This window comes from Pygocentrus nattereri, chromosome 11 (assembly GCF_015220715.1).
Source record: "Pygocentrus nattereri isolate fPygNat1 chromosome 11, fPygNat1.pri, whole genome shotgun sequence".
Classification (NCBI taxonomy): domain Eukaryota; kingdom Metazoa; phylum Chordata; class Actinopteri; order Characiformes; family Serrasalmidae; genus Pygocentrus; species Pygocentrus nattereri.
Window position 1 is genome coordinate 32,159,276 of NC_051221.1, and position 11,825 is coordinate 32,171,100.

General features: G+C 39.7%; 1 protein-coding gene across 1 annotated transcript; it reads right to left on the reverse strand.

The window, feature by feature from the left end:
- Positions 1 to 736: 736 nt before the first annotated feature.
- On the reverse strand, positions 737 to 10,066 carry gtf2h1 (general transcription factor IIH, polypeptide 1). The gene is made up of 15 exons (XM_017701224.2): positions 9,911 to 10,066; positions 8,702 to 8,857; positions 6,357 to 6,549; positions 6,009 to 6,174; positions 5,782 to 5,875; positions 5,177 to 5,326; positions 4,914 to 4,993; positions 4,676 to 4,800; positions 4,371 to 4,458; positions 4,178 to 4,266; positions 3,982 to 4,099; positions 3,758 to 3,848; positions 3,245 to 3,360; positions 1,855 to 1,947; positions 737 to 1,585 (listed from the first exon to the last, which is right to left on the reverse strand). Exons 2-15 carry the CDS (start codon positions 8,853 to 8,855, stop codon positions 1,499 to 1,501), a joined length of 1,644 nt encoding a protein of 547 aa, XP_017556713.1. The 5' UTR covers positions 8,856 to 8,857; positions 9,911 to 10,066; the 3' UTR covers positions 737 to 1,498.
- Between the last annotated feature and the right edge of the window lie 1,759 nt (positions 10,067 to 11,825).

An 11,825-nucleotide genomic window follows, 5' to 3' on the forward strand; every position in this document is an offset into this window, starting at 1 on the left:
TTTTTTCAGACAAACTTCTGCATCTCATGTAAAAGTGGAAATAAATGCATTTTATGCCACAACGTGACAAACCTTTACTGTCAATACTTCTACGCCTTAGAATCACTGTCATTTAAGTTATTCGAGTCATTACAAAAGGGCGCAGACGCTCCAGCAGAAAAGCATAACGTGGTGATACGGTCCATTAGGCAACTTGGGTTTGTATTGATTGCAATTCGAGAGGCACACGAGGAGCAGCATAGTGCTGTATTACACAGATAAACTAAAATGACCCTTTTATCTCACATCAACAGTCTCTGCAACAGCGACAACTGTACTATGACAAACGTATTCAAGATTTTATCAGTTTTAAAATACAGAGCATGTGAATGTTGCAATATCCCCCTTAGATCTGATAAAAAAGATGGCATCACATTTCAGTTTAGTCCGCTGCTAATGCAGTTTTAAAAAGTATTGATCAAGCCCTCCTGAAACAGCCCATCTGCTCTCTGAATAATACCTCTGAGAAAATGGCACTAGAATCAGAAATGGTCACTATGACTGCAGTCTTAAGAAAATTACAATTTGGTTTCTTGGACCATCATCATCACTAAAGTTCTTTCACTCATTGCTAAACTACTTAACACATTTTTATGCAAGTTCCTGAAAGCAGCAGTGATGCACAACATTTTGAAGAGGTGAGGTTCTGCCACTCAAGGGAAGAAAATGTAAAAGCTCAGTCAGATGCATGCAGTGATGAGTACAGTAGGAATCTCAATGACTTTATTTTGAGTAACATCCAGAAATTTGTCTTCAGTGCAGTTAGGATAGACACAGAGCAGTGCAGCTGACTGTATGCACGTAGCACACTTCAGTAATGCACTATAGAAAAAGTATTTTTACAGTATTGCTTTATTCATACCCCCTCCCTCACACGGACCTCGGGGTGTCCAGTGCACCCAAAGTCTCTACAGAGCCATACTGCTTTGCACTGACATGGTATAAATTGGTATATGATATAAAGTCCGCTTTGTCTTTTAGTCCATTTCTGTGCATCATTTAAAAATTCCCCATCACACAAAGTCCATTGCATTGAACATTTTAAGTTCCTGAGAATACTTCCTCTGGTATCATTAAGCCCACAGTTTGGTCATAAAATTCAACACTGTCAAAGTACATGTCTGATTCCACTCTTAACTAGGAAGCCAGACAACTTCTCAACCACTAAACATAAGGGAGAGAAAAAAGCAAAACAAAGTTAAACATTACAAACAAAATAAGAGCGATGAAAAAAAAACTACAGTTATTGTGATTGGTGCAGTCCATCTCCACATGGACCAAACTGGAGAGAGTCAAGTCCTGTCCATCTAGACATAGATGGCCTCTCCCTCTACACGTTCAACTCTGGGTGGAGCGGCCCTGCTGGCCTAAAAAGGGAGAGCCAGTTCTTTCTCCCTCTTTCCATTTTCCCCTATAGCCTATTGCCTCTTTCAAATGATTATGTCCAGCTTCTCTTCCTTCAAGTTTTCCTCAACATACGGCGCGTCTGCCAGGCATGGAACTTGTTATAGGCTGCTTGGATCATCTCTTCCACATGGTTGGTCAGCTGTGAGGAAAAAAAAATAATCATGAGTGTCAAATATTTAAAATGTCCAAAATCACTAGCTAAGCCAAAATGGCACACACTGCTGTTAATGCTTGCAGGAATGACATTTGAAACTAATCAATACACCAGACCTGCACTGATTGGCTAAGGCATGGCTGTTGAGTGCTGGTGCACTAAGCAGTACAGGAAGTATATAGATTTGGGCAGTTTGACAAATGTGAGTCCTACTGTCTCTGCAGCCCTGTAAAGGGACAGGTTAGTGGCCTTACGTTGGTACTCAAGTACTCCCGCTGGATCTTTTCTTGAAATGGGTGGAGCTTAGTCGACTGGAATCTCTCCAAATTGGACTGCATCTTGACAACCTAAGCACAGGAGTGACAAAATTAAGGTTACTGCTAAAATGTTACTTTTGTAAAAATAACCACCACAGAAAACAAAATTAGTGATGTTAAGGATCAAATCATATTTTAATTGGTAGATATTTAATATATACAGGGCTGAGAAAATGTTGATCCTATTAATGTTAATGTCATAGTGGTGATAAACAGACATCCACAAGTTGCAAAAGTTTTCAGAAGCTAACAAGCACTTTAAATGTGTGAACTATTTTGAAGTGGAAATAAGAAACATAATATCTGCAATGCCAATGTGTCTGACTGGCTTTAAGCAAGCTGCCTTTGATCAAAACACAGTTAAACCAGCCATGTGTAAAGTGAGTATGTGGCTATAATGAACTAGTAATAAGAGTAGCAGAGTCAATTTTCAAGCTAATATAAAATACAATCATGTTAAAAAAGCATCACACTGCACAAACTATGGACACAGAAAAATTTAGTGATTTTACAGTAGCATTTGTACTGTAGTATAATTAAAGGCTATACATATTTGATTGGTTTTACCAGGTGTGCACTGTACAGCTGTATTATCCATAAAAATATAATTAGTGGATCTGGACTTGGGAGATCAATATTCAATATTATAAAAACCCTGAGATCGGAGCCTCAGATAACCCTAAATAATGCAAAGTATGTACTGTGTTTCTAGTCCCTCATCTGTTCAATCTACTTAAACGAAACCCTGACAATTAAGACATTAAAGCCTCAATATTGTGTGCATGTTCAATACTACTGAAATATGCTGTACAATCCAAGCAAAACACTATTTATTATGAAAAATATGCTTTTTTCTTGTCCAGTGAGCAAGAACAGTGGGCCAAATATGTAATTCAACTAAAACATATCAGCCTTTCCAACCTTATGTAAAACATGAGATTATACAAGAAAAAAAAAAAAACTTCTGTCTTATTTTCTGCTGGATTAGTTGCAACCACATGATGTCATTATGTGACAATCACAACTAATAGTAGCGCAATTTGCAAATTATTGTTTGTTACACTACTACTACTACTACTACTACTACTACTACTACTACTCTCCATCTGGTCTATACATCATATTTTAACACTGGACATGCACACTATTTTAAGGTATACAAGTAGAAGAATAGCCCTCTAGTGGCCATCATTGGCACACTACTTTCCAAAATAAACTCGCACTAAGCAAAATGTCTGTACACATAAAACTTTAAAGGGTGTGATTACAAAACACTGTTGAAGGCATTTCTGACGGAGGCTGTAAAATAAAAAAGTGTCATCTCTACCTTTTCTTCCAGGAAGGGTGTGTTCACTGGAAAACAGGACCAGAAGTGCCGTAGCAGCTCTCCTGCTGCTGTGTACAAGTGCTTTAGCTCACTCTGAACATCAGTGGAAACCAACTCTACACACAAGCACAGAGAGGACAATGAACTAGAATAACTTTACAGTGGAAAATGGTGCATGGTATTGATGGTATGCAAATCCAAAGACAAGGAAAATATTCATCTTCCAATGTGCAAAAATGCACCTAACCTGAGCCTCTGGCTCAAACATGTAACAATGGATAAAAAACCTGAAGAAGTTATTTTTAAAATAATTAGCAAACAGCATGACTGACAACAAGAATGTGGAGGGAAAAACAAGCAAAACCAAAACAACAAACATGTTTTTAAACCTTTTTTTTGAGACTGTTTTACAAATATAGCCATACAATTACAATACTACAATAACAAAAAAACTACAGAACATTCTAAGTTTACATAAAAAGAGATCCCAGAAAGAATTTTTGTGCAACTCACGACTGATAGTCTGCTGGGCTCCAGCTTGCATTAGTACTCCTCCAGGAGAGAGGGCTGTAATAGCTGAACTAGCAGCACTGCTGGACATCACCTAAAATAACACAGAACAACTGGGCTTTTGTAATGAAATCAAATGATAAGTCAAATTTGTTCTCTCCATGCCGTAGTTAAAACAGTGTAACAGCTACTTGGTCTAGGGCAAATCTTGCTAACAGGCAGTATACCCGAGTAAGGCAGGGTTTATAGCAGCTTATCTCTTCTTGAATGCAGCTGACTGAATTGATGATATCCTGACTGGTGGAGTAATGATGAGACTGCAGAGGAACTGGGCCATGGGAATACCTGGGGGAAAAGAGAGAGATCAACTTTGCAGTAATGCACAGTAAGTAACTTTCCTGTAATAGATGATCTCAAAAATACCTGTCAGATTTTTTCAGGTTCAAAGCAATGGTTTTAGGCCCAGACTCATTCTGCAAGTCCTCATACTCAATAGCCTCTTGCAATTTCACCTAAAATAAAAAAATAAAAAACAAGATAAAAAACAAAGCACAAATTCCTTAACATGTCCTACAAACAATAAAAGGATATTTAAATAAACTGTCACATTTTAAACCTTTTTAATCGGAGGCTGGAAGAAGTCTGAGTCTCTGGAATTTCCATCAGTGCTACTGGTCTCACTGGCCTGGTCACTGGATGCCTCTCTGCATACAGAGATAGGGTTTCGTGTGGGTCAAATTCATTACACTTCACAGTTTAATTTGTTTTATTATGTGCTTTAAAATGTAAAAAGTCAAATGTAAAAAGTACTTATCTTCACTTAAAAAAAACAAAAAAAACAAAACAAAACAAAACAACATATAACTTGACTTGTCCACACTTTTGCATACAACTTTATAATCCCACACCCTTAATGCTCACACTTTGCGTAGGCCAGCTGCCAGCACCATGGCACTGTGATGGTTGAAGCGTTTAATGATGGCAGAGTTGCTATTCTCCTTTACAGTTTTACTTGAGTTGGGAAGAGCTGTTAAAGATCCATAGCCCTGAAGACAAAGATCACAACTGTTAAATGAGCAATACAGAATTCTGACTATCAGCACTGCAAAATGGAGTGAATGTTCAGAATTCAGTTCCCACAACTTGTTGCTAACATTACCTCATCTAATGTTTTATCCTCCAGAGACATTAGGTCCACCATTGGGTTCTTAACACCTTGAACAACCATGGACTTCAGACCTTTGGCAAAAAAAAAGCATGAGAGGTGAGAAACTACAAAACTGTGGAGGTGAGTATACTCATTATCATCCCAGTAAAGTGAGAACTTTCAATTTCCAGATCATCTAATGAATGCTTTATAAAGGTTTATAAGTAAGTGTTGGAGCATTTAAATGTTTTGCAAACAATTCATTGGCATGTTACCTTTCTCATCCTGCTTGGCACACTCCGAAAAAATATCCTGCTGGCCAGTGTTGATGCGATCTCTGTGGAAGTAGTGTGACTGAAAGAATCGTGTCCAGAATTCTTTCTCCGTCAGGTTGTGAGGCACATTTTCAGCATACTTCTGTTTAACTGAGAGAGAGAGAGATATAAGGTCAGCAACCTTTTTACAATCATAATTTATTCATGCACAAAATGTGATTAAGCACTGTGGATAATGGATATACTACTATTTATGCCATAAAGTAATGCACCTGCATTGTTTGAACACTAATGTTTGCAAACAATCAGCATCAATCAATAACTCTCTCCAGCACTCCTCCTGTCTCCCAGCTGTAGCGTCATGCTTAAGTGCAACAACAGGACTGTCATTTTTCTTTATTTGTATTTTGTGTGAATACTGATTCATAAACCCAATCAAATCGTGGCCATGGGTATTGTTCCACTATAAACTATCTGTGCCATTATTATGCAGTAATCACCTTTACCACAGTCTGTGTTCTGAGTTCTAAGGAGATACTTCTATTAATACTATTAATATTAAAACTGACTCCACCGTGTCCAGAGCTGGCACAATGACTCCTCACCTGCAGGGTAGGTTCTGAAGATTGATTCAATGATGTCAGAGGTCAGGTTGTATTTCAAGCCATTACATCCATCAGTCTGGGGCCTAATGTCTGCCTGTAGCCACAGCAACATGCCATTACAATCTTTCTCATGTAATATTTTCGCACATGAATACATACTGATAGATTCATATCTATTGCCCTGAAGAGAAAACTAGCAAAGGCAACATGCTACGTCTTTGGCTTACCAAGAAAGCTGCCGATATTCCCACTTCCTGCTTGTTGTTGTTGGAAAGAGCATGATCGACAGAATTCAGCTTTAGTCGACTGGCCCAGAATTCCTCTGCACTGATAACCTGACTCACTACCAGATCCTTATAGAGCTGAAACAGCACCGGATCCTCCTGCAGCATCCTGGAGAAATAAAGATTGAAAATGCAGTCTACTTGTATTTATATGCTTTATTCTTTTTGTGATTTCATGCATAGTGTGCCAAAACCTGAAAGTCTCATGCTGCAAGCATTTAGACCACAGCAATGGAAAAAAATGTTGCAAAAAAGTGCTCAATTGGTCAACATGTATAAAAGGAACCTCACCTGTTTTTCTCCTCTAGTTCTTTGTTAGCTTTCTTTTTAAACTTGGGCAGGAGCTGCTGCAAGAGGTCTTTGGCAGCATCCCGGTCTTTTAGAGCTGTGCTTTCATTAGCAAAGTGGAAAGTGGTGCTTTCTCCTGTGTGTAGTACCAACTGAAGCTGGATCTTTGCTTTTCCATCAGGACTAATCTTCTGACCTGCAAGTTCATAAAGCAAAAAAAGTTGTCTTAAAAATATATAGTCACCTGCACCAGCACAAACAGCCAAAGCCTACCAAACATAATTAAAACAGTTAACGTGGTCAGTTCTTGTTCTATAGGCTGTAGGTCAAAAACAGGTTTGGGCATTTTTTACCCTACCCCTAGAGATGCTTGCTCTACCGCACCACCACCCGACAGTTATTATCTATTAAAAAGCAGTCACTTCAAACTCATCTAAAGCTACTTTCTAAATAGCACGGCATAACAAAGTTAAATAGTAACTAAACAGAATAACATTAAGTTATTACCATTAACCACATGGAATTTTACATCATGATGATTCGGAATTAAGACTTCCCATTCTTAGAACTACGGTGACTAAAGGGCCTGTCAAATCGATTGCAAATAAGTCAATGGTACCAAAGATGAGATTTGACCACTATTACTATTACAAGAGTTAGGTTTGAAACAGAGTAATGTGCAAGAAGACGCATGAGAAGACTGTTTAAAAATCAATGTACATGGGCAGTTGGTTTGCTCATAAATACAAATAATATTCATATAATATGTAGTGGCTGACATGGTGACTACTGACATGGTGGTTGTAGTCGCACAAACACACTTATTAACACACTTATTACCAAGATAAATTATTTTAATAAAAGAGTTTGCCAAGTACTGTATATATCAAAGTACATTAACTACAATTTAAAAGTTAGAAGATAAAGCTAGAAGCTGCTCTGTCTGATCAGGACTCGGTGTACATTTTAAACTCCACAAGGGCAAATTTAAAAACCCACAACAGTAGACAATTCGCACCAAAGAACATCTTTAATAGCTTTTTTGTGTCAGACTCTACCTAAGTAGTCTTGAAAGCCAAAGAGTCTGAGGTTTCGTCACTCAGTGTGGCCATCTGACTACATGCAAAACCACTAGTCATGACAAAGGGCCTGTTTACACCCTGCATTAACGTGCATCATTGCTAATCAGATCACATGGCCGCAAGGAATGGCAGGTATAAACACCCCAAGGCACTGAGCAGATTACGACTGGACCACACAAACCACATTCGAAGGTGGTCAAGACTAATCTCAAGCACATTTAACGCAAGTGTAAACAGAATGCATTTCAGTTATCCATGTACAATGACATGAGTGGAAATGCACCTGTTGAGTGCTGACTGGCAGATGAGAGAATAAACAACAATGAAACAAAAGACTAGGGCGCACAAGGCTGGAGTTAGCTCCAGACCAAAAGCCTGCTTGCACTCCCTTCCAAGAAAATGTCCAAGTTTGAGTTTTTCCACTCTTGTCTTAATGAGGAAAAAAGTAAACATAAGTAACACTGAAAAGACATGATATGCAGGAAAATGTGGGGAAAAGTCAAATTGGAGCTCATCTGGTCCAGCTGAAAAGTGGAGATGGAATCCGGTGAGAGGTAATCCAGATCCAAGTCCATGGGCAAACTTGCTTCGGACCAAACTAGGGCTCCACTAATATGGGAACTGTGAATTAATACTGATGTTATCTACATATCTACCACTGTTGTTGCTTACACAGATACATACACAGTTATAAAAATGTATAAACTGGGACCTGATCCACCTGGATTAGCCAAAAAAACCCTTTTACTGCTCTAAATTTAACAGTGCAGTACAACTAATGAAATGCAGACACTTTAGTGTAGTGACCTCGCATCACCAACACATTCTACTCTTATATATGTAATTAAATATTGTCCAATATAATCATCTGCCCAATGCTGTTAAACTTTTTCATGCAATCATTTGCTAATATGATTCTGACATCATCATACATCCCTAAACAAAACTTGTATACCTTTTAAAGGCAGAACTGTACAAACATTTTCCAATCCAGCGACTATATCTTACCCTGAAAAGCTACTTTTTGTCACAATGTGCAAATGAGGCAACTGACAGCTGAAACTACATGTAAAGAGGCTCTGGTTTGTTTAGTGGTGGAGATGTTCTTCCAATATCACATGGCCAATGTTGTGATTTATTTAATTCATGCAGAATCCTTTAACTGAGGCAGTGCCTCCAGCACACGGCGTGTTTACAGATTTCGTCTTTAGTGACAAACCTGTGCAGGATCCTAACCAAAAAACTGGCTTCCAAGGTGTCACTCACAGCGGATGTCAGCGTACAGGTGGCTGACTGTGAAGCGATCCTTTCCCTCTGGGCCCCAGGCTATGCGCTCAGTCATAAGATAAAGTGTTCCATCCTGTTTCCTTTGCCGGACCCTCTTCACCACCAACAGCACCTCTTCCGACAGGGCCGCCATCACTGATTTTAAGAACAAACAAATAAACAAAACAGGGTAAAGGAAATCAAGCACAGTTAAAGCACAATGACAAAGCATACACAAAGCAAAAAAAGCATTTTACAGCATGCAATGTACAGAAATTATTTAGATGCCTAGTACCAGTACTCTATACGTCGACAAAGAAACTATCTGCACCTGTATAAAAGCAGATCCAGGTCACATTTACAAAACACCATCAAAACGGCAGAAACAGAACTAGACTGAACTGTTCTCACCCGCAGGCTAAACAAAGCCCGAACTAAATTACTTTTAAACACTCAATATTTACCAAATACCTATCCTCACTTAGCTCAACAAAGTTAAAAGTTTGCCATCTGACTGCATTGAATATGTAAGGTTAGCTATCTACATATTAAAACGGGCAGCCTCAGTTAGAAGCTACAGCTACAAAACCTACATGGCTTTCCAATCACTGGTTTATGTATAGGGCGCTGTTTGATGTGAGTTTAGAAGGCAGCAGGACGGAGTGTTCAAATATAAACTATAAGCTAACCAAACTGTCTGGTACACCTGCCCTGAAACCTGGAGGCTACAGTAAGGACACCCTGGCAGTTCTGCTTCACAGAAAGAGGAATCCAGTAGTTCGTGTCGAAGTACGCGTCACGTAGCGAGCTCGAAGAGCAGACCTCAGACACATGATCCCGTTTCCCGATGGCTCTCTCGTTATTTAACTCGGAACCCGTTTCTACACAAGACACTGCCACAGTGGACGGACGTGGCTAACGAGGATAGGATAGCTAAGCTTGATCAGAAAGATAAGAATTAATGGCTAACGCCAATTACGGGGACAGACAAGCAGATGAAACCAAGCTAAACGCCGAGTGTGACTACTCGGGACGTAATAGTCTTTATTATATACTCCTCTGGTGATTTTCAAACACTTCAGCCACCCTCTGTTTAGCTAAGGTCTCGCCAACAGTGCTAGCCCGCTAGCTCCGGCTACAGGGCTATGAAGCAGCGCGAACGGAAAGCCGAGTACCGGCGACATGAACACAAACTCAAACCATACTTTCCTGGGGCTCCGACGACAGTGAAGCTGTTACCTCAGTGTTTATACCGCAGTTACTGAGGCAAACAGAACCTTAATCTCAGTATTTATTGTGTTAATCAGAGCGAACACCGCCGCCTAACGTGTCAGCCTCCGAGCTCTCCATCTCCCTCAGACACCCACAGAGCTGAAAGCGGACACTGTGGCCGCGCACTTCATGTGCGCTGTCAACCAGCCACACTTCAAAATTAAAGTCCTCTCTACTAGCTCCGCATGTCAAAATCAGTCATTTTTGTATTATCCGCGTCTTCCCGTGGTTCCCGTGGTGAAACCTGGTTTGTTTTTTTTAAATTCATTATTGTACATCATCTGAGATAAAATAATGGTAATTATAAATATTTGGGGTTTAAGGCTCAACTCTAGAAAAGCACATAGCTGAAATGGGGGCTCACAAAAATTCAGAATACATAAGAATGTAATGTATAATGTTATAGCTAACTGAAACAGCAACGCGGTGCTTCAAAGTTAAAACACTAAACCATTGCAGGGGAAAAATCACCTCAAATCAGAGAATCTAGCTTTTCAAATGGACTAATATTTGATTTGCGTGACAATCTCTCACGACTTTGGTCATCTCATAATTTTTAATGTGGCCCAGTTTTCTACGAAAATATCAAAGTGAAATCTATAAGATGATCAGATTTTCTCTCTCCATACACGCAATGGAATCAGCCTATTTTGCCATTAGGAGCAAAGTTATCACTGAGCTTCACCACCAGCGCATGCTCATCTCTTGAGAGGGGCTGATCTGATTGGCTATTGAAGCACCACGCCTAGCCATGACTTCTGATGACCACCATGACCACCTTTTCTTTGCCTTTGAAAGCTAAATTGCAATTGGCACCAATGAAGGCATGCAAGTTAAAGGTGAAATGTGTTTTCGTGAATCATTTTCAGCCAGCATGGAATTAAAGCTGGTTTAGCTCGTCTCCCAACATGACCACGTATTATATCTGCAGTAAACCCTCATGAAGCCTCTCTGATGATCCTGAGCAACTTTAAAAGAGAGCAGATAATGAGGAATCAGTAGGTGGGTGGGACGTTACCATGACAACGTGATGTGACCCTCTGGTGGCCAGACTGGGACATGACAGGAGAAGGAGATAACGCAGGACGACCTCTGGTGGCCACACTGGGAAGTGACACAGGCTTGCAAGACTTTCAGTTTTGTCTTACACAGCTTACAGAGGAGTTGGCCTCTGTGCTCACCAGAAAAATGGCTCACCTTCCTCCTTACCCACTATTGTTTTTTTCGGAACCTGTATTTCATTATGAAAGTCTATTACTGTGTGACAAGAGAAAAAAAGAGAGAGAGACATGAGCTGGGGTAGAGAATGAGCTGTTAGACAGAGAAAAGCTTTGTCTATGTACGGTGCTTACTTTATTTATATAGCACCTTTCATACATAAATAATTCAGCTCAAAGTGCTTCGCTGTAGAAAGTAAAAACAACAGAAGACGAAGAGTAAAAAGTATTGTGTACTGTTATTGTTCTGTTTATAGAACTGTATTGTACCCTGTCATTAGTCTGTCTACAGAACTATGTTGTGCACTGCCATTGGTCTGTCTACAGAACTGTGTTGTGCCCTGTCACTGGTCTGTCAACAGAACTGTATTGTGCACCATCATTGGTCGGTCTATAGAACTGTACTGTACACTGTGTTATTGGTCTTACCATAGAACTGTGTTGTGCACTGTCATTGGTCTGTCTATAGAGCTGTATTGTGCACTGTCATTGGTCTGTCTACAGAACTGTGTTGTGCCCTGTCACTGGTCTGTCAACAGAACTGTATTGTGCACCATCATTGGTCGGTCTATAGAACTGTACTGTACACTGTGTTATTGGTCTTACCATAGAACTGTGTTGTGCACTGTCATTGG

What these genes read in the sequence shown, in the direction of transcription:
- gtf2h1 (XM_017701224.2), bottom strand. Translation starts at nt 8,855, where the DNA reads ATGGCGGCCCTGTCGGAAGAGGTGCTGTTGGTGGTGAAGAGGGTCCGG. An exon ending in GCAGCTGGCCTACGCAAAGT is followed by an intron (nt 4,459 to 4,675) that starts GTGAGCATTAAG and finishes CTCTGTATGCAG; the next exon opens with AGAGGCATCCAGTGACCAGG. An exon ending in CACCCTTCCTGGAAGAAAAG is followed by an intron (nt 1,948 to 3,244) that starts GTAGAGATGACA and finishes TCCTGTGCTTAG; the next exon opens with GTTGTCAAGATGCAGTCCAA.